We start from the raw sequence: 26,839 nt of genomic DNA, 5'->3' as shown, positions 1-26,839 counted from the left end.
TTTTTTTTTTTCGAGACCGAGTCTGGCTCTGTCGCCCAGGCTGGAGTTCAATGGCATGATCTTGGCTCATTGCAACCTCTGCCTCCCGGGTTCAAGCAATTCCTGCATCCGCCTCCCGAGTAGCTGGGATTACAGGTGCACGCCACCACATCTGGCTAATTTTTGTATTTTCAGTAGAGGCAGGGTTTTGCCATGTTGTCCAGGCTCATCTCGAACTGCTGACCTTGTGATCCGCCCGCCTTGGCCTCCCAAAGTGCTGGGATTACAGGCGTGAGCCACGCGCCCGGCCAGTGTGGGGGTAAGACTTACCTCTTAAGTCTTACTTAAGAAAAAGTATTATACTTTCAAAAAGTATTATTTTTGAATTTTGTGTTCTTTGTTATCTGTGAGAAGAGCTGGCTTCTAGTAGAAAGAACAGTGCAGTTTCCCAGGGTCCGATGCTCCAAAGGGCCCACACTCAAGGTTTAATGTTTTTGCAGTCACTGTCCTGAAAATTTCAGTTTTCTTTTTTTTTTTTTGAGACAGAGATTCACTCTTGTTACCCAGGCTGCAGTGCAATGACGAAATCTCGGCTCACTGCAACCTCTGCCTCCCAGTTTCAAGTGATTCTCCTGCCTCAGCTTCCTGAGTAGCTGGGATTACAGGCATGCACCACCATGCCTGGCTAATTTTGTATTTTTAGTAGATACAGGGTTCCTCTATGTTGGTCAGGCTGGTCTAGAACTCCCGACCTCAGGTGATCTGCTTGTCTTGGCCTCCCAAAGTGCTGGGATTACAGGTGTGAGCCATCGCGCCCGGCCAATTTCAGCTTTGAATTTGCATTTTCCAAATAAAGCCCAAATGAGACAGTGGAGCATGATGGGGCACACACATGGTTACACCTCTTGCCTCTCTGATAGGTTCTCTGAGCAGAGAACCAGTCTGGCAGCCCGGTCTCCCCATTTCTGCCCTTGCCCAGGGACCACTGCTGCCCCCTGTTCATCTGGGGGCCTGGGTGCAGGTACAGAGTGCATCAGGCCAGGTTATAGTGGGTAAGACCAGACTCATATGCCCTGTGCCTCTCTGGGCACGCCATGGCGGTAGCTGTCCACTGTGGGTGGTGCCATGGTGCATTTGGTGGGCAACTCGGTAGAGGTAAGTCTTACCCCCACTCCTGATCCAGGTACCTAGTGGGTTCCTTGCATGAAGGTTGCAATACCCTCGAGGATTACCTACTGCCAGGGCTTGGGGTGGTATTTCGCAGGAAGGAATGATGTCTGACTCAACCTCCCTGCACTTGCCGTCAATTGACAGGAGAGGGAAGCAGCACTCATCAAGTCCAAATGCATACTCCGTGTTCAGTGTAGACGCTCATGTGTACCAGGGGAGCAAGTGACCGTCTACACTGGCCCATCTAGCATCCCCATGCCCAAGGTGTGCTGTCTTAGCCAGCTCTGTACCTGATGGATCCCCATCCATTCCTTCCAACCTTCATGGGTCTGGCCTATGCCCATCTCCTCTGGCGAGCCCCAGGCACACTCTGTGGACAAGCCATGAAACATGAATCGTGAACTTTCTCGGATTCTTCATCTCAGTTAAATGATCTGATATTTGCATTCAAAACTGACACTGCTGGTCTGGACGTGGTGGCTAAAGCCTATAATACTAGCACTTTTGGAGGCCAAGGCAGAAGGATTGCTTGAGGCCAGAAGTTCAAGGCTGCAGTTAGCCATGATTGCACCACTGCACTCCAGCCTGGGCAACAGAGCAAGACTCCATTTCTAAATAAAATAAAGACAAATGGGAAAGTTTATGATCATTATTAAAATTTCCCATTTCTTCTTTACTCAGAATGACATTAAATAGCAAACAAGAAACACCACAAGTTGAGAAGGAGACTGCAAAAAGAAAAAGCTTTATCTTTTAGGACTTAACACTTTCCTCCACTGCTTTTTTTTTTTTTTTTTTTGACAGGGTCTCACTCTGTTGCCTAGGCTGGAGTGCAGTGGTCCAATCTCGGCTCACTGCAACCTTTGGTCCCTGGGCACAAGTGATCCTCCCACATCAGCCTCTATTTTGTTTTGTTTTGTTTTGTTTGTTTTGTTTTGTTAGATGAAGTCTTGCTCTGTCGCCGGGCTGGAGTGCAGTGGCATGATCTCGGCTCTTCAACCTCCGCCTCCTAGGTTCAAACGATTCTCCTGCCTCAGCCTTCCAAGTAGCTGGGACTACAGCCTCCTGTCACCATGCCTGGCTAATTTTTGTATTTTTAGTAGAGATGGGGTTTCACCATGTGGGCCAGGATAGTCTCGTTCTCCTGACCTCGTCATCCGCTCGCCTCAGCCTCCCAAAGTGCTGGGATTACAGGCGTGAGCCACCGCGCCCACCTAATTAAAAAAACAAAAAATTGTAGAGACTGGGGTCTCATTGGGTTGCCCAGGCTGGTCTCAAACTCCTGGGATTGAAGGATCCTCCTGCTTTGGCCTCTCAAAGTGCTGGGATTCCAGGCATGCGCCACCGCACCTGGCTTTTTCTTACACTTTTTCATATAATAAGCCTGTGGAGGGCCGGGCACGATGGCTCATGACTGAAATTCCAGCACTTTGGAAGGCCGAGGCGGGTAGATCACAAGGTTAGCAGTTCGAGACCAGCCTGGCCAAGACGGTGAAATCCCTGTCTCTACTAAAAATACAAAAATTAGCCAGGCGTGGTGGCGGGCGCCTGCAGTTCCAGCTACTCGGGATGCTGAGGCGAGAGAATTGCTTAAACCCTGGAGGCGGAGGTTGCAGTGAGCCGAGATGGCACCACTGCACTCCAGCCTGGCGACAGAGAGAGACTCTGTCTCAAAAAAAAAAAAAAGGCTGTAGAGCTCTTTTGATATGTGGGAGGAAAAAAAAAAGATCCCCGGGAGTGTTATTTCAAAAAGTAAAGGAAACTGCTGGCATCCGAGGAGAAGCCGGAAACCCGGCAGGGAAAAGCTGGCAGAGAGTCCGGGGTCGTCTGGCGAGGGAGTCCCTGAGAGCTGCCTGGCTGGGCCTGCGTTCGTCCCCTTTAAGGGGCGGGACGGGGGCGGGGCCTGGCGCCGCTTTCCCAGGCTGCCCCGCGCGCGCGCGCGCCGACAGTTCGGCCACGTCCCTGGCCACGTCGCGGCCGCTCTCGCCATCTTCGCCGCTTCCTCTCAGGGGCTGCTGCCTGAGCCGCCGAGCTCCGGGGCCGCCGCGCTGCGCCGACCGCCGCCATGAACATCTTCCGGCTGACCGGGGACCTGTCCCACCTGGCGGCCATCGTCATCCTGCTGCTGAAGATCTGGAAGACGCGCTCCTGCGCGGGTGAGCGGCCAGGGAAGGCCTCGAGAGGCTCGGGCGCGGGGGCCGGGTCTCGCCTAGGACCCGCTGACCTCGGCCGCCTCACGGCCCGCGGGGCCTGCGCCGGCCCGACACACCCCCTCGGCCGGCCTAGCGGGTGCCCCGACCCGAGGGGCAGCAGTCTGCGGGCCCTCGGTGTGGGCGCCGCCGGGCCGGGTGTCGCAGCCCGGGGCCCTGCTCTGCACCCGATCCCGGCGCGAACTTGAGCCGTTGGGGCGCACCCGGCTGCGCGGGGCCCTGCTCTGTCTGAAAAGTTGGCGTGGGTGGGAGGTTCCGGCAGGCGTGGCCCCTCCCTGGACTTGAATGGGGGCGCTTCTCTGGCCGGGGTCCCGCTTGGGGGCTGCCAGGGGTGCAAGGAACCCGCATATCAATGGCACGGGCGGGAGGAGGATGGGCAGGATCGCTGCTGGCTGGGCCTGACGTGGCAGCCCAGCCAGCTCGGGAGGTGGGGCGGGCGCGAGGAGAGGTCATCCGGCTCCCCACCCTGCCCGTGCAAGGCTTGGGCTCTAGGTGTTGTATAGTGGGGTCGGATCAACCAGAGTTGTGTGGGCTTCACTCAAGCCCTTGGATCCAGGATCACACCTGCCAGGGGAGGGGCTTGCGGGGAGGTCTAAAGTGATTTTCTTGGTGTAATTAACTCTGCTTTGGGAAAAACTGTCTGGTTTGTCAAACTCCAAATGCCTCCATCTAATAACGGGTTGTCTTAAAATTGCGGCACCCGGGGACCGCGGAGGTCTCTCCTATGGGTTGCTGCCGTTCCTCGCTCCACGTCACCAGTGAGTTGGCTGCTGCCCTGTTCAGGAGTACAGATTTCATGCAGGCACTGCTGCTAGGCAGTGAAACGAGTCTTTCCTAGATAATGGTTGTGGACTTTTACATTTCATTAATTTTAAAGGCATAATAATCGCAAGCTTTTCACTTTTTTTTTTTTTTGGAAACAGGGTCTCGCTCTGTCACCCAGGTTGGAGTGCAGTGGTGCGATCACTGTTCACTGCAGCCTCTACCTCCCCTGGCTTAAATAATCCTCCTGCCTCGGCCTCCTGAATAGCTGGGACTCCAGGCATGCACCACCATGCCTGGCTAATTTTTTTTTTTTTGCTATTTTTTTGTAGACACAAGGTTTCACCATGTTGCCCAGGTTTTAACTTTTTAAAAAATTCCTTAAACTTATTTTTGATGCTCGGGGAAATAACTTTTGTTGAAATCAAGAACTTAGTATTTTCAGAGGCAGTAAAAGATAATCCTGAAGGATCTGGGTGGCAGAGACTCTATTTACCTGATTTCTTTCTTAAAATGTTGACGTCTAAAGTCACACTTCATCTCTAACTCTGCTGTCTGCAGGCCTCACCTACCTGAGATCCAGGAAGTAAGCAAAACCAAAAAGACCTTTGAGCAATCAAAATGGGTGTTACAAAGTCCGTGTGTCAGTGTGTCTGACTTGGAGGTGATCTGTCAATTGATACATAGTTCTGAGAGGCTCCATTGTATAATTTCCAATGACAACAAATAATTGCAGAAATTCTGAGAATTGACTTTGAGGCACTTGCTTTCTAGCAGGTAGTCAGCTGAGTGCTTTATATAGCTTATCCCAGGTTATCATTAAAATAACCTTAGGAGTTAGGTGCTATTGTTCCCATTCTTTTATAGGGGAACTGAGTCTTAGGGAGTCGAATAAATTAGTGGTAGAGCCAGGATTGAAGCACAATTAGTACCTCAAAGGATCTGATTGATGAATGTCTAATGGAGCTGAAATAAACATTGGATACCAAACCACGTTTAGATTATTTTTTGTTACATTCAGATGATGTTACTTTTTTTTTTTTTTTTTTTTTTAAGAGTTAGTGCAGTGTCTCACTCTGGCTGGAGTGCAATGGCTGTGTCACCTCATTACAGCCTCAAACCCTTGGGCTCAAGTGATCCTCGTACCTCAGCCTCCTGAGTGGCTGGGTACAGGTGTGAGCCACAGTGCCTGGCAGTGTTACTTTTAATCTTTAGTTTTGCTCCAGAATCTTTGTGTGAGTCTCTTCATTTTCTTCTGTTTTTCAGAATCCCCTCCTCTGGCAAGTCATTAAGTCTTGAAGTGTGCTGTCTCCTAAACTTTTATTCACACTAAGATATTTGGGAGAATTTAGTGCAACTCCAGAATAGATTTCTTTCTTTTTTTTTTTTTTTCCTGCTACGGAGTCTCACTCTGTTGCCCAGGCTGGAGTGCAGTGGCGTGATCTCAGCTCACTGCAACCTCCGCCTCCCAGGTTCAAGCAGTTCTCTGCCTCAGCCTCCTGAGTAGCTGGACTTAGAGGCACCCGCCACCACGCCCAGCTGATTTTTGTATTTATTTAGTAGAGATGGGGTTTCACTGTCTTGGCCAGGCTGGTCTTGAACTCCTGACCTCGTGAGCCACCTGCCTCAGCCTCCCAAAGTGTTGGAATTACAGGCGTGAGCCACCGCACCCGGTCATTTATTCAGAATTAAATGCTAAATTTGACAAGCTGCCCTTTTTTTCCATACTAAATAATAAAAGTTGTTTCGAGTCTTTCAAAAGAGTAAGAATTTGATAAGAGTTTCTCAAATAACTGGAATAGGAGACACGTGCATCCAGATTGTGTTTCTCATTTTGAAAATACTGATACTGAGGTTCATTTTTAGGATTTTAGCACCAATTTTGAAAATGCTATTTTCGTCTCGGAACTTTGGTGCTTTTTACCGAGTAAGGATCAGAGAAGCTAGTGAGGAAGCTGGAGATTCTGTTTTCCTCATAGTCAGATTCCGGAACAGCTGCCTTTAAGGACCATTTCAAAGTAGGGACAGTGAGTTAATCATGTTTGAGTCTGCATTCTCTTGTGGCTGTGTCTGCTATTGTCATTACAGAAGGGTGCCAAAATGGACTGTGAGTTTTTCCTATTCTGAATTATCATTGCAGCTCCATCCACAGTATGCTCAAGTTGTCACTTTATTTTTGTCTTAAACACTGACCTACTTAACCTCGGGAGAACAAGCTGTGGTTTTAGTTATGAAGGGCTTCCTATCCAAATTTTCCTGCAGGCTCATGGTTATTAGTGCTGTATCTACTATAGTACAGTATCTATTAGTATGTATCTACCGTAGCTAGAGGAGTCTTTCTGAGATCCATGACCTCTGGCCTTCCTCCCCTAATCTCTTTCCTTCCCTGTTTCCCCTGTTGTTTAGATTGTTGTTAGCTGTTATGTAGGTTATAAACTTTCCATCCTACCAAACGCCATACTGGAGCTTATGGTATCCAGATTTCACATATTGGTCAGTTTATATTTTTGAAGTCATGGAGTGGGTAAGATAATGGAGTACTCCAAGTAGCTTTTGCATCACCTGTGCAGCTCCCTCTGTAGTTGCTGTCACCTCAGCTACTTTCAGTGCCAGTCTCTGAGTAACCATTACTCTCAAACATTTATTGACCACCCACTCTGTGCAAGGCACTGGCACATAGTTCAGAACAGCAGCTTGCAACTATTAAAACTTTCTGTTCTCAGCTGGACTTAGTGGCTCATGCCTGTAATCCTAGCACTTTGGGAGGCCAAGATGGGTGGATCACTTGAGCACAGGAGTTCAAGACCAGCTTGGGCAGCATGGTGAAACCCTGTCTCTACCAAAAATAGAAAAATTAGCCAGCCATGGTGGTGCACTGTGATCCCACCCAGCTAATCAGAAGGCTGAGTGGGGAGGATCGCTGGAGCCCAGGAAGTCGAGGTTGCAGTGAGCCATGATCACACTACTGTACTTCAGCTTGGGTGACAGACTGAGACCATCTCAAAAACAAACAACAAAACAAGTTTCTATTCTCAAGAAAGCTGCAGTGTAGTTGAAATGATATGAAAATGTACGAAAGATAAAAATGTAGGATGTCAAACTGTCAGGCAGTTAAAGCCTATGGGTGTGAAACGGCAACAAGATCCCAGGGAAGGCTCCTCTGAATTTCCAGCAAGATGTGTATAAGACCTCTATGAAAAGTATTAAGGCTGGGTGTGGTGGCCTACACTTGTTATCCCAGCACTTTGGGAGGCTGAGGCAGACGGCTCACCTAAGGTCAGGAGTTCAAGACCAGCCTGGCCAACATTGCGAGACCCCATCTCTACTAAAAATACAAAAATTAGCTGGACATGGTGGCACACACCTATAATCCCTGCTACTCATAAGGCTGAGGCAAGAGAATCGCTTGAACCCAGGAGCTGGAAGTAGCAGTGAGCCGAGATTGTGCCACTACAATCCAGCCTGGGCAACAAGAGCAAAACTCTGTCCTCAAAAAAAAGGAAGTATTAAACTTTGCTGATGGACATAGAAGATGACCTGCATGTATATTCATACCATGGTCCTGGAGAGCACCCAGGCAGACTGGTGAAGAAGAATAAGACACATCTCTCCAAAGTGATTTCTTAATTCAGAATATTATCAAAGCTAAAGACAATAAACTGAGAGAAATAATCTGTAATATACCTAAGTGACAAAAGCTTAATACCTATAATAAAGTACTCCTACAAATAAAAACCCAGCAGAAAAATGAACAAAGTTGGCTATTAACTGATGAATAACAAAAGACCAGTGAAGCATGAAAAGATGCCCATCCTCACTAGAAGCTAGGAACTTGAATATTAAAATAGCAGTGCAGCTGGGCGTGGTGGCTCTTGCCTGTAATCCCAGCACTTTGGGAGGCCAAGGTAGGTGGATCACTTGAGGTCAGGAGTTCAAGACCAGCCTGCCCAACATGACGAAACCCTGTCTCTACTAAAAATACAAAAAATTAGCCAGGCGTGGCGGCGGGCCCTTGTAATCTGAGCTACGTGGGAGGCTGAGGCAGGAGAATCGCTTGAACCTGGGAGACCGAGGTTGCAGTGAGCCAAGATAGCGCCATTGCACTTCAGCCTGGGTGACAGAGTGAGACTCCATCTCTCTCTCTATATATATATATATATAGAGAGAGAGAGCAGTTCAGACCAGATGTGGTGGCTCCTGCATGTGGTCCCAGCGCTTTGGGTGGCCAAGGCTAAAGGATCACTTGAGGCCAGAAGCTTGAGCCTGGGCAACATAGTGAGACCCTATCTTACAAAAAATAAAAGATTAGCTGGGCATGGTGGCGTGTGCCTTTGTCTTAGCTTCTCAGGAGGCTGAGGTGAGAGAACCACTTAAGCCTCAGGCTGCAGTGAGCTGTGATCATGCCATTATACTCCGGGCTGGGCAACAGAGTGAGGTTCTATCTCAAAAAAAAAAAAAGGAACTGGGGGTGCCAAGCAAAGAAAGAAGAACACCAGTGCATACTGTTACCTGCCCACCACTGGATGGGAAAAAGTAAGAGGTTTACGAGCTCTCACGTTGACAAGGATGTGAAGAAAAGAGTCTTCTCCTTTGGTGTTAGTAGATATGTCAATTGGCATAGCCTTTCTAGGAGAAATTTGACAATATCAAATTTTAAAATGTTCATGTCTTATTTTTGGTTTATATGTTTTTATTTGCATTATTTTGAGTTATGGATTAAAGTTTTTAATTGGTACATTATGATTGGATATACTTATGGGATACAACTTGATATTTCAATACAATGATCTAAGCAGGGTAGTTATATCCATCATCTCATGCATTTATCATTTCTGCATTTGAAAACCTCTCTTCTAGCTATTTTTGTAATATATAATACCTTATTGGGAGGATTACTTGAGACTAGGAGTTCAAAGCTGCAGTCAGCCATGATTGCACCAGTGTACTCCAGCCTGGGCCACAAAGATCCCAGAAAATAAAAGACATTTAACATGATACAGTAGAATAAGACAAGAATGATGTTTAATGACTGGCTTCCATTTAACAAGTTGTACTCCTTGGTATGGATGTTTGGTATATATGGTATGGGGATGTCAGTTTCAGAAACATTTACAAAAGTGAGTATTCTGGGAGAGCTTATTACCTGGTAACCTTAGCATGCTTTGATCTCAAAGTAGAGAGATACTAACTGGGAGCTGCTCTGGCTTAGTAGCAGGTGTTCTACCCCTAACCCTTCCAGGAGATTCTTGTCCTACCCCATTCTATCTTCAGCTAGGATCCCCATTTTCCTGTGAAGACAGAACAGTTTTGTTGTTCTGTAAGAAGAAGCTCCTACTTCCTAATCAGGATCCCGGGCCAGGGAGAACGGTGTGGGACCACGTTAGCATCCACAGATTTCCAGTACGGCGGTCCTGTGTGGATGCTACTCCATGGACAGGCCGTAGACAACACACTGCCCCATGCGCACTCGGGGCTCTCCCACCCTCTAGCTGGTGGTAAATTAGGGCAGAGCCCTATTTACAGTCACAGGGACACAGTATGACTTGGACATTCTTCAGAAGTGTTCTCCCAAAATATCACAAAATGAGAATTTGCCCCCATGACATGAAGATAAAATGAATTCCATTTTCTTTTGTCCATTTGTTCATTCAGCAAATATTTTCTGAGTCCTGCTGTGTGTCAGGGCCCAGTGTCCCGTGCAGGAAATAGAAGATGAAATAAGGTGTGACCCCAGCCTTTAGGGATCTCAGTATCCAATGGGGTTTTTGGGGAGAAGAGAGGCAGGAACCAAATCATCACAGTGTATTTTTATAAGTACTGTAATTGGAGCTAAGGCAGCAGCTGGCATGAAGCAGGTCTCATTATGTGCTTGCTGAATGAATCAACAGCCCCAAGGGTGGGTGTCTTCAGACATGACCCCCGGAGGAGGTGGGATGTGAGTTGGGTCTCCATGGGGGCTGGTAAAGACAATATGATGATCCCTCGTTTTCAGTATAGGAATGCTGGGAACAAGGACACAATTTCAAATCTGCCTGGCTTCCAAAGTTCTGTTAGAGTAAAACCCTTTCCCACAGAATTCACCTATCTGTATCCTATGTATTTGTATTTAAAATACTGGAAAGAACCATATAGGAAATAAGCTGGAAATTGATTTCTTAAGGCTTCCACAAACACCAGATATGGTCTGACTGCTCCCTGTTCTTTCTTCTCCCCACTCTGTAACCTCCAGTTTTCTTGGTTAGCAGCAGCCTTGTTATTTCCCCTTTGGAGCATTGATCTCTGTAGGAAAAAAAAAGTTACCCGTTACTGGGGAAAAGACTAAGCAGAGCAGATTTACTGTCTGTGTCTCCTCCTTGAAGCTGGTTTCTGTTGATGGATCTGGAAGGATGGCATCAACATTTTCTTCCATTTCTATTTAGGTGTATATGTGAATAGGCTGGGACTGCAGTTATTCATCTGAGAAAGTAACATTCTTACATTCAGGCTTTCAGCTTCAGCAAGCTGCAAAATGATTGTTCATAAAATACTGAAAAACAATGTGTAATACAAAAATTAGCCAGGCGTGGTAGCACATGCACCTGTAGTCCCAGCTACTCAGGAGGCTGAGGTGGGAGGATCACCTGAGCCCAGGGAGGTCAAAGGTGCACTGGGCTGTACTCTTGCCACTGCACTCCAGCCTGAGCAACAGAGTGAGACCCAGTCTCAAGAAAATAAAAATAAAGGGCTTTTCATGTTCCAGAGTAGTGTTGTGAATGATTTGGGTGAAGAGACATTTCTGTTAAACTCATACTTACTAAAATGTGTAATGGTGTGGAGTTTGCATTAAAGATGAGGGTGAGTGGGTTCTGACATTTAATCAGCCTTCAGTTTCTTTAATGCATCCGCTCAGTCTCCAGCATCTGAAACCCATAGTTCATGTCCTTTGTCACATAAATATTTGGCTAAATAATGTCAGAAAAGCTGTGTGCACACCACATAAACATCCAGCCTTCCCAGCTGAGTGTAGTGCTCTGGAGGTGGGTTGGTGGTTGGAAGTGGAAACACAGTTTCAAGGCCTTAAAAAAGACGGCTGCTTTTGAAGACTGGCTATAGTTGCAGGTTCCTACCTTCATGTTGTCCTAACATTCAGGAACATTTTTATACAAATACAATGAAATTTCTGTTTTTTTTTTTTTTTTTTAATTTTTTGAGACAGGGTCTCACTCTGTCACCCAGGCTAGAGTGCAGGGATGTGACCACAGCTCACTGCAACCTCAACCTCCTGGACTCACGTAGTCCTCCCACCTCAGCCTCCCATAAGCTGGGACCACAGGCGTGCGCCACCTTGGCCTGGCTATAATTTTTTTTTGTTTTTGTTTTGTAGAGACAGGCTCTTGCTATGTTGCCCAGTCTGGTCTCGAACTCCTGGGCTCAAGTGATCCTCCCTCTTTAGCCTCTCAAAGTATTGAGATTGCAACCATGAACCATTATGCCCAATTGAGATGGAAGCTTTAAAATCTTAACATGTCCAAGTACTTGCTGCCTTTAGCAAAGGAGTCATCTTGGGAGGTCATGCTGTTATTCCAGCAGAAGTTCTTGCATAGCTCTTACTTGAGTCAGTACTGTTCACTAGACTCCTCATCCCCCTTAATCACAGTAGACCCCAACTCTTTTCTCAAAAGATTTCTCACCATGGAGATACTATTTTACCATGCAAAGAAAGGGCTAGGGGAGGTGGCTCATAACTGTAATCCCAACTGGGAGGCTGGGAGAGTTGCTTGAACCCAGTAGTTCAAAACTAGTGTGGGCAACATGGTGAAACTCTATCTCTACAAAACTTTTTTTAAAAAATTAGCCGGGTGGGATAGCTCACACCTATAGTCCCATCTATTTGGGAGGCCAAGGTGGGAAGATTGCTTAAGCCCAGGAGATCAAGGCTACAGTGAGCTATGATCCTGCCTCTGCATGCCAGCCTGGGCAACAGAGGGAGACTCTGTCTCAGGGCGGCGGGGAGAGAAAAAAAGAAAAGAAAAATCTATAGGTAAAAGACAAATTATAACACTAAATGACAGAATTATTGAGATAAATTTGTTCCTATCTAAGTTGATATATTTGAGAAATACAAGGTTCCTTTGAATGATACACATCCAGCCAAAATGAAGCCCCTTTCCTGTAGTCACCCTTTATAGTGAGACAGAAAAGCCTGTTAGAGCTTCTTAAAAAGGGGGTGTGTTTAGGAATAATGATAGAAAAACTACAGCTGCTCTTGTTCATTTAGAGGCATCCCCAGACCTGGGCCTTGACCCCACATGCCTCTCCTTCCCTGTCTGCACTCCCTGCCCAGTGTGATCCACAGGAATCCTAAAGCTCTTCAGGCCTTTCTAATACTTCCCTTCTGTTTCTCTAGGTATTTCCGGGAAAAGCCAGCTTCTCTTTGCACTGGTCTTCACAACTCGTTACCTGGATCTTTTTACTTCATTTATTTCATTGTATAATACATCTATGAAGGTATGGTATGCCATGCACTGGAATGTATTTCATCTGTAGTGCACAGACCTATGGATACTTAATTTATGTCAGCTGTGTATTTTTAATTAAAATGCTCCAAAAATAATGTCTTAATATGCTGTTCTTGACTTTAAAACTTTTAGACCACCTTGTACATATAACTGGGAATAAATGAGCTATCAGTAAACATACATTTTTGGTTTCAAAACAGTAGTTAATTAAAATACTTTGAAGTTCAAGCTTTTTTATTTTAGGTTCCTTAAGTATGATAAATATAAAGCTCTGGATAACTCTATAAGAAAGAGGAGTAACTATTATATTTTCAAGCCGTGGGAAATTACAGAGTCCCCAGAGCAATCCAGCAAGTTGATGCATAACAAGGAATGAAAGTAGGACTCCTAGTTGCAGTGTCTCATTTTGCTGCTGTGTGAGGAACTGTGTACAGGCCTCTACCTTTTTTCTTTTCTACTTAGTGAGTTTTTCTTAAACTGCCATGTCTGTCATTTTTATTATATTTGCTATGCTTAAATGCTCTCTATACCATTATTTACTTAGTAACATATTTTTTAAACCTGCAATTTATCCTAATCATTAGTATCTATAACACCTTTGTTGTCTGTCTTATATGTTTTTCTAATTCACATTAAAACAAATGTATAACTATTAAAATACAAAATATTTGCATACAACCTAACACTTTGTGTACCACTGGTGGTACACACCCCGTACTGGGATACTTATATGACTTCGTGGGGGACTTCATGGACTACCTGAGCTTTGTTTCTTTCTCACAGTGTTGAATTCATGCTTATAAACACCTACAGAGCTGGACACTGAGGATGTGGCAGAAAATAAGAAGTCTCTAGTCTGATGTGGGGAGTACACAGAGTGTACTCCTGACCTCAAATGATCAGCCTGCCTCGGCCTCCCAAAGTGCTGGGATTACTGGTATGAGCTACTGTGCCCGGCTGGCAGTTTCTCATAAAGTTAAACTTGGGCCAGTCACGGTGGCTCACACCTGTAATCCCAGCACTTTGGGAGGCCAAGGTGGGTAGATTGCTTGAGCCCAGGAATCCGAGACCAGCCTGAGCAACATAATGAGATGCCGCCTCTAAAATAAATAAATAAATAAATTAGCCAGGCATGGCGGCGTACTCCTGTAGTCTCAACTACTCAGAAGGCTGAGGTGGTAGGATCGCTTGAGCCCTGGAGGTTGAGGCTGCAGTGAGCCATGATCACATCACTGTATTCGAGCCTGGCGGCCTGAGTGATCAAGCAGGACCCTGTCTCCAAAAAAAAAAAAGAAAGAAAAGAAACAAAGATAGAAGTATAGGGGCTCTCAGGATATGTAATAGGAGTCTGATTTCTTTCTTTCATTTATTCTACAAATACTGAACCCCTGTGTGCCAGGCACTATTGTAGGCCATTTGGTTATTGACACACCCAAGGAACTAATATTTAAACTGAAACTTAAAAGTATGATATCTAAACAACTTTCCCTTAACATTTTGTGTTCAAGAGAATTTTCATAAGCACTGGTGAAAGGAGACAGCAATATGTGAGTCTGGTCTTTATAAAATTTGTAAAGCAATTTTGAGTCACTTAGCAAATTTGAATGACTTATAATGGATTCTTCATTACCAAGTGATGGGAACCTAGTATTCAGGAAATAATGAGCTTATTTAAAAATGGTTATGTCCCCACTTGTCTAGGCAAGTTAAAACTATAGGCATAGAGATGTGTGAGCAAGAATCCTCCCTCCCCCTCAGGATGCCCAGGTTTCAGAGGATTCCATGCTTGTTTGGTTGAAGCACAATGTCCTGAAAGTCTGGAGTGAAAGCTGAGGTGCTCGTGTCTTTTTACTTTACTTCTACATGCTGATGAGAGGAGAGAAGCAGCTGTTCTTCTCCAGCTGCTGCTAAGGCCTTAGTGAAAATGACGGCCATCAAGTGTTTTAAAATCTTGAGCTACCGACAGACTGGGTCCTGGTGAGGGGCCTCTCTGCTGTGAGCCTTGGCTGAATGTGCTGATGGGGCTTAGTGCATGTGTAGATGGATGTGTGTGTTGTTTATGCATGTAGATTTTGTATTTTATTTATTGACATACATGTGTACATACATTTGTGTGTGTAGAGAGCTCCTGTAATAGTATATGTAATGTTCCTTGATTTCTTTTGGGGGTAGTTCTTTGGTATATGATTATGACCAACAATTTTAATACCATGTTGACTTTATTTACACATACAACTGCATGATGAGGTGTCAGGGACAATTTAGCGTTTTTGTGGGTTTTTGGGTTTTTGGTTGTTGTTGTTTTTTTTTTGAGACGGCGTCTCACTCTGTCACCCAGGCTGGAGTGCAATGGCACGACCTCGGCTCACTGCAACCTCCACCTCGTGTCACCACGCCTGGCTAATTTTTGTATTTTTAGTAGAGATGGGGTTTCACCATCTTGGCCAGGTTCGTGTCGAACTCCTCATCTCGTGATCCACCCACCTCGGCCTCCCAAAGCGCTGCTGGGATTACAGGCGTGAGCTGCTGCATCCAGCCCTTTGTGGGTTTTTTAAAGCATGTAAGGGCTTCATAACTGCTCTCATTTTCTTTTTAAGTCATCTGCCCCTAGATATTCTCACGTTGTCTTTCCTGGGGAGAAGTAGCACCAGGCAGAACAGCTACCTCTCAGGTATTTCTGTTCCTGGACTAAACCAGGAACAGAAAGAATGCTATTTGATTCTTGGGCCTAAATTTCTACAGTCCGAGAGTTGATGTAATTTTAGAATATCAGACTTTTCTTTGGGGTTGAAGGAATATATGCTGTTTGTTTGGCTTTTTTTTTTTTTGAGACACAGTCTCACTCTGTTGCCCAGGCTGGAGTGCAGTGGTGTCATCTCTGCTCACTGCAGCCTCCACCTCCCAGGTTCAAGCAGTTCTCCTGCCTCAGCCTCCTAAGTAGCTGAGATTACAGGCACCTGCCACTACGCCTAGCTAATTTTTGTATTTTTAAAGTTAAATTTACGGCCAGGTGCAGTGGCTCACACCCATTATCCCAGCACTTTGGGAGGTCAAGGTGGACAGATCACAGTGTCAGGAGATTGAGACCTGGCCAACATGGTAAAATTTCTCTGCTAAAAAGTAGCTGGGTGTGCGTGTCTGTAATCCCAGCTACTTGGGAGGCTGAGGCAGGAGAATTGCTTGAACCCGGGAGGCGGAGTTGCAGTGAGCCGAGATCACACTACTGCACTCCAGTCTGGCGGCAGAGCAAGACTTCATCTCAAAAACTAAAAACAAGTTAAATTTACACTTAACATATGACCGAGCAATCTCACCCCTAACTATATACCCAAGAGAAGCGAAAACTTATATTCACACAGACACTTGTACACAAATGTTCACAGCAGCTTTATCCACTGTCCTCCCAAATTAGAAACCACCTGCCCTTCAACTGGTGAGTGAATAAACAAACTGGTGCATCCATACAATGGACCGCCAATGGACTCAGCTACAAAAAAGGAACAAATTATTAACACTAGGCCCTCACTTAATGTTGTTGGTAGGTTCTTAGAAACTGTGACTTGAAGTGAATAACAACGTATAATGAGGCCAGTTTTACCACAGGCTAATTGGTATAAATAAGAGTTAAGTTCCTACAGCATATTTCTGGTCCCAAAAGCATCACCAGACTTTTTTTTTTTTTTGAGACGGAGTTTACTCTCACTCTTGTTACCCAGGCTGGAGTGCAATAGCGTGATCTCAGCTCACCGCACCCTCCGCCTCCTGGGTTCAAGCAATTCTCCTGCCTCAACCTCCCGAGTAGCTGGGACTATAGGCGCATGCCACCATGCCCAGCTAATTTTTGTATTTTTAGTAGAGACGGGGTTTCACCATGTTGACCGGGATGGTCTCAATCTCTTGACCTTGTGATCCACCCACCTCGGCCTCCCAAAGTGCTGGGATTATAGCTGTGAGCCACCACACCCGGCCCAGACTTTTAAATAAAGACCAAAAACAGGCTGGGCGTGGTGGCTCATGTCTGTAATCTCAACACTTTGGGAGGCCAAGGCGGGTGCATCACTTGAGGTCAGGAGTTCGAGACCAGCCTGGCCAACATGGCAAAACCTTGTCTCTACTAAAAATACAAAACTTAGCTGGGCGTGGTGGTGGGCACCTGTAATCCCAGCTACTCAGGAGGCTGAGGCAGGAGAATCACTTGAACCTGATAGGCGGAGGTTGCAGTGAGTCAAGATCGTGCCACTGCACTCCAGCATAAGTGACAAAGCGAGACTCCATCTCAAAAACAAATAAACGTAAGCTATACATTTAAGAAAGATTAATAAAAGCAACATAATTATTTATCCAATTTTTGCCGAATCAGTGCGTGATGGTGGTCATAGTGGTGGCAGATTAAGAAGTATATGTTTGCAAAGCAAAGATTATAAGGAACACTCCTGTCATAAAGCTCAAAAACAACAACAAATATAGCAGGCTCACTGAGTGCTTTTATACTACATTGTTTATTGTGATACATTTGTATAATTATTGTATACTACTTTATGAATTTTTATTTTACCATAATTCATATTCATTTTCCAACCCACTTACTTCAGTTCAGGGTCCCAGGTGCCCAGAGCCTATCCTAGCAGCTCAGGTGCAAGGCGGGAACCCCCACTGGACAGGATGCCATTCCATCATAGGGCGTACTCACCCACACCTATGCTCACACCAGGACCGTTCACACATGCCAGTTCACCTAACGTGCACATCTTTGAGATGTAAGAGGAAACCAGAGTATCTGGTGAAGACCCACGCAGATCTGAGGAGAGCATGCAAACTCCATGTGGGCAGTGGCCCCAGCTGGGAACTAATCTCGTCATCATGATGAAATATGTTATTGGTGGACCTGCTGTATACACAATAAGTTTGGTGACTCTCAGATACATTAGGCTAACGGAAGTTGGACTCAGAAGGCAACATACTATATGACTTCATTTATGTGGCATTCTAGAAAAGGCAAAACTAGGGACAGAGAACATAAGCGTGATTTAAGGAGGTTGAGGAAGCCTGGGGGAACTTGACTACAAAGGGGCAGCATGGCAGAATTTTGGGGCTGATGGAACTGTTCTATGTCCTAATTGCAGTGGTGGTTATGCCTCAGAGCTGAACACCTCCAAAAAGGAGAATTTTACTGTATTGAAGTTTTAAAATTTTAAAAAAAGCTAAGGAAAAAAATCTTGCCTTTCCAAATACATGGGTGATAAAGCTGGGGGAACTGGAACAGTGGCGAGGTATTGACACCTGGTGTTTTTTCTTTTGGTTGTAGGTTATCTACCTTGCCTGCTCCTATGCCACAGTGTACCTGATCTACCTGAAATTTAAGGCAACCTACGACGGAAATCACGATACCTTTCGAGTGGAATTTCTGGTGGTCCCTGTGGGAGGCCTCTCGTTTCTGGTCAATCATGATTTCTCTCCTCTTGAGGTTAGTTTAAGAGGTTATTTATGGCTGAGTGTGGTGGTTCACGCCTGTAATCCCAGCACTTTGGGAGGTCAAGGTGGGTGGATCATAAGGTTAGGAGTTTGATACCAGCCTGACCAACATGGCAAAACGCTGTCTCTACTAAAAATGCAAAAATTAGGCAGATGTGGTGATGCACACCTGTAATCCCAGCTACTTGGGAGGCTGAGGCAGGAGAATCGCTTGAACCCAGGAGGCAGAGGTTTCAGTGAGCTGAGATCACACCATTGCACTCCAGCCTGGGTAATAGAGTAAGACTCCATCTTGAGAGGGAAAAAAAAGAGGTTGTTTAGGGCCGGGCGTGTTGGCTCATGCCTATAATCCCAGCATTTTGGGAGGCCAAGGTGTGCAGATCACTTGAGGTCAGAGGTTCATGCATTCAGCCTGGCCAACATGGTGAAACTGTTTCTATTAAAAATACAAAAATTAGCCAGGCATGGTAGCACACACCTGTAATCCCAGCTACTCAAAAGGCTGAGGCACGAGAATCACTTAAACCCAGGAGGTAGAGGTTGCAGTGAGCTGAGATTGAGCCACTGCACTCCAGTCTTGGCAGCAGAGCAAGACTCCATCCAAAAAAAAAAAGTTACTTAGTGGTCGTATCTGATTATCTAGGTGAATGGACCTGTTTTCATGTTGGCAGATCATGTAGGTGTTCATGGGTTTTTTTTTTTTACTTTTTATTTTCTGGTTTGGCAAACTCCAGTACAGTGTTCATGACTGGTGTAAAATATCATAGATGAGGCCGGGCATGGTGGCTCATGCCTGTAATCCAAGCACTTTGGAGGCCAAGGCAGGCGGATTACCTGAGGTCGGGAGTTCAAGACCAGCCTGACCAACATGGTGAAACCCCATCTTAAAAAATAAAAATAAAAAAATCGTAGATGAAAATTAAGCACCCACATATTTTGGTGTCTGCTGACAGCTTACTGTCTGATTCCTTTGAAATAGAAACTTGAAACTGTATTTTGTTATCTTGACCTCTGTGGTACCAGACACAGAGCCCTGCCTGTCCCAGTGTTGGAAGAATGTGGTCTCCCTCCTGTAGCCCACATTTTGTTTCCTTTTCATGTACAGATATGGACTGATGTCGTGTCTGTGACCCTGCTTAGCAGCACTCTGCACCCCTTTCCTTTAGGAAAGGTAGTTTGTGGTACCCCTGGCACTATGCAGTACGCTGATCTGCTCCCAAGAACCTCTTCCTTCCCCACTGAACAGGCAAATGGTGCTGCTCCACATCCTGGGGCCAATCAAGTCACTGTGCTGTCCTGGGTGTCTGATGGGTGCTGGGAGCACCTGGACTTTTTTTTTTTTTTTTAAAACGGAGTCTCAATTTGTCACCCAGGCTGGAGTGCAGTAGCGTGATCTTGGCTCACGGCAACCTTTGCCTCCTGGGTTCAAGTGATTCTCCCGCCTCAGACTCCCAAGTAGCTGGGATTACAGGTGCACACCACCACACCTGGATAATTTTTGTATTGTTAGTAGCAATAGGGTTTCATCATGTTTTTCAGGCTGGTCTTGAACTCCTGACCTCAGGTGATCCACCTGTCTCGGCCTCCCAAAGTGCTGGGATTACAGATGTGAACCACCCCGCCCAGCTGCGCCTAGACTTTTAAAACACTCAAGGACTCTGTGAAAGTCCTTTTGTCGTCGTCATGAATAAAGTCATATGTTGGGCAGAGAATTTCCATAATTACAACTCTGATTATACCCCTTTGATTTAACCACACCAGAAAAGCCTAAGGAATAAGAAAAATAGGCTGGGCGCGGTGGCTCATGCCTATAATCCCAGCACTTTGGGAGCCCAAGGCGGGTGGATCACGAGGTCAAGAGATCGAGACCATCCTGGTCAACATGGTGAAACCCCGTCTCTACTAAAAATACAAAAATGAACTGGGCATGGTGGCACACGCCTATAATCCCAGCACTTTGGGAGGCAGGAGAATTGCTTGAACCCAGCAGGCAGAGGTTTCGGTGAGCCTAGATTGCGTGCCATTGCACTCCAGCCTGGGTAACAAGAGTGAAACTCTGTCTCAAAAAAAAAGAAAAGAAAAAAATAGTGAAAATATTTCAGTACTCTGGCAAGATCAGTCAGTGAGGAAAAACAGCAGTGAGGAAGTAGAAGGAGCTTACCACTTACCAATGCTGTCAACCCTGGCAGAAAGCAGGGTTGATTTGTCATCCCCAATCTGGAGCAGGACAAGCTTGTCCAGGAAAAATGTCTGTATGTAGACTCATAGAAAATTGAAGAGGGAAAAATAAACCTGGAGAGACAAGGTGATGAAAATTCAAAGAGGTAGAGGCATCCAGGTTACCCAGCTTGTCACACTGGCAGTGCCCTGCCTCTTAAAGGTTGCTTAAGTTTCTGTGGTTTATGCCAGGAGTCCCCAACCCCTGGGCCACCGATTGGTACTGGTCCGTGGCTTGTTAGAAACCCTGCTTCCCAGGAGGAGATGAGTGGTGTGTGAGCAAGTGAAGCTTCATTGTATTTACAGCCGCTCCCCATCACTTACATTACTGCCTAAGCTCCACCTCCTGTCATAAAAGTGGCGGCATTCAGTTCTCATAGGAGTACGAACCCTATTGTGAACTGTGCATGCAAAGGATCTAGGTTGCCTGCTCCTTATGAGAATCTAATGCCTGATGATCTGTCACTGTCTCCCACCACCCCCAGATGGGACCATCTAGTTGCAGGAAAACAAGCTCAGGGCTCCCACTGATTCTGCGTTATGATGAGTTGTATAATTATTTCATTGTATATTACAATAATAATAGAAATAAAGTACACAATGAATGCAACGCGCTTGAATCATCCTGAAACCATCCATCCACATTGCTGGTCTGTGGAAAAATTGTCTTCTATGAAACCAGTTGCTGGTGTCAAAAAGGTTGGGGACCACTGGGTTATGCGGTTGCCAAGCTGTTGTTCTATTTTGGGCCGACATGCCCCACTCCACAACTCCCTGTCATCTAAGCTGCTTTGTGGGTAAAGCAAGCAAGAGTGTTTCCTCTAGGCTCCTGGTGGGCAGTGAGCCTGATGGAAGCTTGCCATTTCTCTTCCAGATCCTCTGGACCTTCTCCATCTACCTGGAGTCTGTAGCTATCCTTCCGCAACTCTTTATGATCAGCAAGACTGGAGAGGCTGAGACCATCACCACCCACTACCTGTTCTTCCTGGGCCTCTATCGTGCTTTGTATCTTGTCAACTGGATCTGGCGCTTCTACTTTGAGGGCTTCTTTGACCTCATTGCTGTGGTGGCTGGCGTAGTCCAAACCATCCTATACTGTGACTTCTTCTACTTGTACATTACAAAAGGTATGTTGGGTGCAACTTAACGTTGTTTCTAGAGTCACATATTCTTTTAGGAGCACCCTTGCCCAGTACTCTTCTAACCTGCCACTCTCTCATAAAGCAGAACTGGCTCCAGAGAACCATTTTCGTGACTGGCCAGTAACATTCTGGATCGGGGTGTCATCTTTTTTTTTTTTTTTTTTTTTGAGATGGAGTCTTGCTCTGTCACCAGGCTGGAGTGCAGTGGCGCGGTCTTGGCTCACTGCAACCTCCGCCTCCTGGGTTCAAGCGATTCTTCCGCCTCAGCCTCCTGAGTAGCTGGGACCACAGGTGTGTGCCATCATGCGTGGCTAATTTTTTTGTATTTTTAGCAGAGACAGGGTTTCACCGTGTTGGCCAGGATGATCTCGATCTCTTGACCTCGTGATCCGCCCGCCTCGGCCTCCCAAAGTGCTGAGATTACAGGCTTGAGCCACCGCGCTCAGCCAGGGTGTCATCTTTTTAAATACAGTAACGCTTTTTCTTTTGTGATAGATTTCCTAAAATAGCACGTTTTCATTGTAAAAAATTCATCTGGTGTTTTAGTAAACATTAACACCAGATACTTCTCTATGCATACACAGACACATGACTTAAACTCTACATGCTGATCTACGTACTGCTTTTATCCCACTCACATTTTTCATGTCAATAGAAATCTACATAGTTTTTGTTTTTGTTTTTGTTTTTGTTTGAGACAGAGTCTTGCTCTGTTGCCAGGCATCAGGCTGGAGTGCAGTGGGGCAATCTCAGCTCACTGCAACCTCCGCCTCCCAGGTTCAAGCAATTCTCCTGCCTCAGCCTCCCGAGTAGCTGGGACCACAGATGCGCGCCACCACGCCCAGCTAATTTTTGTATTTTTTAGAGGAGACAGGGTTTCACCATGGTCTTGATCTCTTGACCTTGTGATCTGCCTGCCTTGGCCTCCCAAAGTGCTGGGATTATGGATGTGAGCCACCGTGCCCAGCCTAGAAATCTACATAATTTTCAGTAGCTACAGAGTGTTTCATTATGTGCATATACCATAATTTATTTACCCAGCCCCCTATTTATGGGTGGTCAGGCTGTTACTGGTTTGCTTTTAAAATCCAGTCATTAAATCAGCATCCTTGTATATACATGTTTTTGCATTTGTATGAATATAGGACATGTGAACTTACAAAAATCTGATGAACACTATTATCCTTGTTTAGGGAAAAAAAGCATATTTATGCATATGTAACCCAAATGCATGCATATAGTTTTGGGAGGTTCAGGAGCACCTGAAACCCAACCACAGATCCCAGGCTAAGAATCCAGCTATCCAATAAAATTCCTAATGGTGGTGGAATTGCTAGCTAGGTAAAAGAGCATATATAGGCCGGGTGCAGTGGCTCACGCCTGTAATCTTAACACTTTGGGAGGCTGAGGCAGGTAGATCACCTGAGGTCAGGAGTTTGAGACCAGCCTTTTCATGGTGAAACCCCATCTCTACTAAAAATACAAAATTAGCCAGGTGTGGTGGCACATGCCTGTAATCCCAGCTACTTGGGAGGCTGAAGCAGGAGAATCTCTTGAACCTGGGAGGCAGAAGTTGCAGTGAGCTAAGATTGTGCCATTGCATTCTAGCCTGGGCAACAAGAGCAAAACTGAGTCTCAAAAAAAAAAAAAAAAAGCATATCTTATTTCTCACCTTTTTTTTTTTTTTTTTTTTTTCTCTTTCTTTTTTTGAGACAGATTCTTGCTCTGTCACCTAGGCTAGAGTGCAGTGGCGGGATCTCGGCTCACTGCAACCTCTGCCTCCCAAGTTCAAGCGATTCTTCTGCCTCAGCCTCCTGGATAGCTGAGGTTACAGTTGTGTGCCACCACACCTGGCTAATTTTGTATTTTTAGTAGAGATGGGGTTTTGCCATGTTGGCCAGACTGGTCTTTAACTCCTGAACTTAGGAGATCCACCCACTTCAGCCTCCCAAAGTTCTAGGATTATAGGCATGAACTGCCTCACCTTGCCATCCTTTTTGTTTTTTTCTTTCTTTTCAAAGAGACAGGGTCTCACTCTGTCACCCCGGCTGCAAGAATGCAGTGCTGTGATCTTAGCTTACTGCAGCCCCAAACTCCTGGGCTCAAGTGATCCTCCTTGCTCAGCCTTCTGAGTAGCTGGGACTACAGGTGCATGCCACCACACCTGGCTCATTTAAAAAAAAATTTTATAGAGATGGGGTCGCTTTCACTTTGTTGCTTACGCTGGTATTGAACTCCTGGCTTCAAGGGATCCTCCTATCCTTGCCTGCCAAAGTGCTGGGATTACAGGTGTGAGCCACTGCACCTGGCCTTTATGTTTTAGTACTCAAATTTCATAGGCCTCCCTACATAAGCTGTATTTTACTATATATTGATTAGGGTGAAAGTCATAATAACAAAAAGCCACTATGAATTTAGTGGCACTTTGGATCAAATTTGTATTTTTAAAATACAATTGCTTATTTTCTATACCTTACTATGTAGAATCTTGTGTGTGGGAGACTTGTAGGAATGGGAAGGAGGAAGCTAAGTTTGTCAGCATCAGTAACTTTTGTTTTCTTTTCCTCTCTTTGAAATTCTAGTACTCAAGGGAAAGAAGCTCAGTTTGCCAGCATAAGTGCCAAAGACCATCACCAGCATCTGTCCTTCAGGGTGCTTGGACAGAATTCTTACCACAGCAAAGGCATAAGATGCTTGATACGGAAAATCAGAAACTTAACTCTTTTGTTGCAGATAGTCATCAGTGGCTCTGTAAGAAGGCAGCGGAAAAGAGCCAGAAGGTTTCTGTTTAATGCATCTTGCCTTATCTTTTTTTATTACTGTGTACAAAGATTTTTTTACACAAAGAAACTTAATGCTGTATTAATAAATTCAGTGTGTAGCTTCAATTGGGATAGTTTCAAAAGTGAAGATTTTGTGAGGAATAAGTGCAAATGTTCTTTTTTTATTTTAAAAAATTCTTTGAAACTGTTGAGTCTTTGTGTCTGCAATGAAATTGTACTCCTTGACAGTCGGTAGATTATATATTCTTACACCTATCAAAATTGCATTCCACTATATTTATTTTTTGCCAAAAGATGAGCTATATTTGTTTGAAATCTGAGACACTATGTTCAATTGGATGTATCTGTTCAAATTTATTCCCACGTGATGTGGAACTCCTTTGTTGGATGTCACAACACTACATTTAAGGTTGGTAAGGATGACTTGCAGGTCCATGGTTTTCATTACCAAAATTTTAAGATTCTGAATGTCGATGGAGTATCACTGAATAGTTACCAAAGGTGCCTGCCCTCCTCCCCTGCTGGAATGTGTCAGTTGGAGACTGTCCCAAGGGTGCCGAAGAATCCAGTGGCAGGGGTTCTGGCTGCTTTCCATCTGTGTGTGGGATGGGAGGGGTGTTCATGATCATTTGGATATAGGAGTCTACTGCTATGAGGAATGGAACACAAGTAGTTAACCTGTCACTTTCATTTACAATGCCAAAAGATGACTACAACCACGTCCCTGCTCAGATTCAAACAGTTTTCCGTATCACTTTTCGGTGGTAAGATGATTTACAGGTTTTTTTTTTAATTGACAGCACCACTTATCATTCCTTATATTCTTTTTGTTTTGTGTGGTTTTTTTTCTTTTTATTTAACCCACAGTCAACATCATAGTTTCTTGTTTTACCTCTTGCATGACTTATGTTACCATCCTAAAAATCACTATATTAAACATAGAATAAATTAGCCTTTTTATGAATTAGGCTTTTGAAACATCCTGTGTTGGGATGATTTTTTTTGTTTTTCAATTGGCAACAAAAGCTCTGTAGGGCTGCAAACATTTAAAGTCCATATAATCATCTTTAAGACATTCTGTATTTTGTGGAAATATTAGAATTTTTCTTCCTGATTTTACCATTATATGGATTTGCTATTTTTTTGATTAATACAAAAGTATAAGACTTTGTTTTTTATGTGATGCACCATAAATATTAAAGTGTTGAATACTAACAGTGCTTACTACAGAAAGGATGTATTTTTGCTTTCTGTATTACAATGTCTTCTGGAGGAAGGGTGCAGGATGGGTTTTATTTGTATCTAGTGTGTGTCTTAACATCTTTCTAAATTGGCAGTGTAACTGCATAGTTTAACCTTCTGTGTCTCCCTCATTTTTTCCCTCTTTGCCTCATGTTTTTGCTTTTGTGTATCAGAGCATCTTTCTTTACAGCATCCTGGTCTTCTTGCTTTAGTTTCTGTGGTCTTTTTTCATCCTCCTTAAAGATTCTGAGCGGAGGGAGGCTGGGAAGTCTGGCGCAGTAGGTGAGCAGCCGCTTGCTGCCCAGTCCAGGGTGGGTGGGGCGCACACCTGTCTTTGTGCATGCAAATCCGACACAGCTGGCACATCCGCTGGAGAGCACAACGCACGGAAGGGTCTGGAAGCTGCGCGTAGCGATGCCTTCTGCAGTCATCCTACCCAAGTAAAAGTAACTTTGGCTACGTTGTTACCACTGTTTTGTGGTCAGCCAGGAGGACATCTTAGCAATGGTGCCTGCGACGGAGTGCGGGACTGGGCCTCGTCCTCACTGGCGTTGGAAACCAAGGCCTTGTATGCCACGCCTTATGAAGCACTGTTTCACAGTTACTTTCACTTCCCGAATAAAGGTTACCAGGTAATTAATTTTTTTTATTGAGGTGTTTGTGTGTTTTTCAGTGTAAGCATGATGAGAAATAAAGCAAAGGTCAGAGATTTGCCCAGTAACTGATATTACAGGAAAAGCTGCTTTCCAGCCAGGCCTGGTGGCTCATGCCCGTAACCACAGCACTTTGGGAGGCTAAGGCAGGCGGATCTCTTGAGGCCAAGAGTTTCAGACCAGCATGGGCAACAGAGCAAGACCACATCTCCATTTTAAAAAGAAAGGTTTCTGGCCATTGGCTTCTTAACAGAGACCAATCGATTCCCCTGTCCAGTTCAATCACAGAGAAACTTTGTCTGAAGTTTCCGGCTTCCTCACACTCTGGCCAAGAGAAGAGTAGGTGGAGAAGGAGTTTTTATGGAGATCATAGTGATTTATGGGAACCCTAAGTAAGAAAAGCACACGCTTTGGGCCCAGGCCTATGTTGAGACTTGGCTCCCTCACTTACGCTCCCTGACCCTGGACTTCACATGAGCCTCATTGCCCTCACTTACGTAGGTAAAGTCCCAGGGATTTCTGTGCAGTTTAAATGAGCCACTGTTGGCAAAGCTCACAGCTAGAGCTTGGTACATGCCCAGTAATCACCTTTGCCCCACCTGACTTTGTGTTTAGTTTGTGACAGCTGCTTCAAAAGCTGGTTGGGAATTGGTTCTGGCAGGAGTCCCTCTGGCCCATTTGATATGGGTCAGTTTTGCCAGAAGGTTCACA

At 45.2% G+C, this 26,839-nt stretch overlaps 1 protein-coding gene across 2 annotated transcripts; it reads left to right on the top strand.

Moving 5' to 3' along the window:
* Positions 1–3,134: 3,134 nt before the first annotated feature.
* KDELR2 (KDEL endoplasmic reticulum protein retention receptor 2) lies at positions 3,135–26,124 on the top strand. 2 transcript variants are annotated; one of them, XM_021671696.2, is made up of 5 exons: positions 3,135–3,305; positions 12,508–12,608; positions 17,925–18,083; positions 21,183–21,435; positions 24,033–26,124. In XM_021671696.2, the coding sequence occupies exons 1-5, from the start codon at positions 3,215–3,217 to the stop codon at positions 24,065–24,067; spliced, it is 639 nt and encodes a 212-aa protein (XP_021527371.1). In that variant the 5' UTR covers positions 3,135–3,214; the 3' UTR covers positions 24,068–26,124. The 2 variants fall into 2 exon arrangements, with proteins under 2 accessions (XP_021527371.1, XP_021527372.1); XM_021671697.2 differs by lacking the exon at positions 21,183–21,435.
* Positions 26,125–26,839: the final 715 nt, after the last annotated feature.

This window comes from Aotus nancymaae, unplaced genomic scaffold (genome assembly GCF_030222135.1).
Source record: "Aotus nancymaae isolate 86718 unplaced genomic scaffold, 86718_ANA_hifiasm-v0.15.2.pri h1tg000015l_0, whole genome shotgun sequence".
NCBI classification, from domain to species: Eukaryota; Metazoa; Chordata; class Mammalia; order Primates; family Aotidae; genus Aotus; species Aotus nancymaae.
This window is presented reverse-complemented; position numbering and strand designations above follow the sequence as displayed.

What these genes read in the sequence shown, in the direction of transcription:
- KDELR2 (XM_021671696.2), top strand. Translation starts at nt 3,215, where the DNA reads ATGAACATCTTCCGGCTGACCGGGGACCTGTCCCACCTGGCGGCCATC. An exon ending in GAAGACGCGCTCCTGCGCGG is followed by an intron (nt 3,306 to 12,507) that starts GTGAGCGGCCAG and finishes CTGTTTCTCTAG; the next exon opens with GTATTTCCGGGAAAAGCCAG. An exon ending in CTACTTGTACATTACAAAAG is followed by an intron (nt 21,436 to 24,032) that starts GTATGTTGGGTG and finishes TTGAAATTCTAG; the next exon opens with TACTCAAGGGAAAGAAGCTC.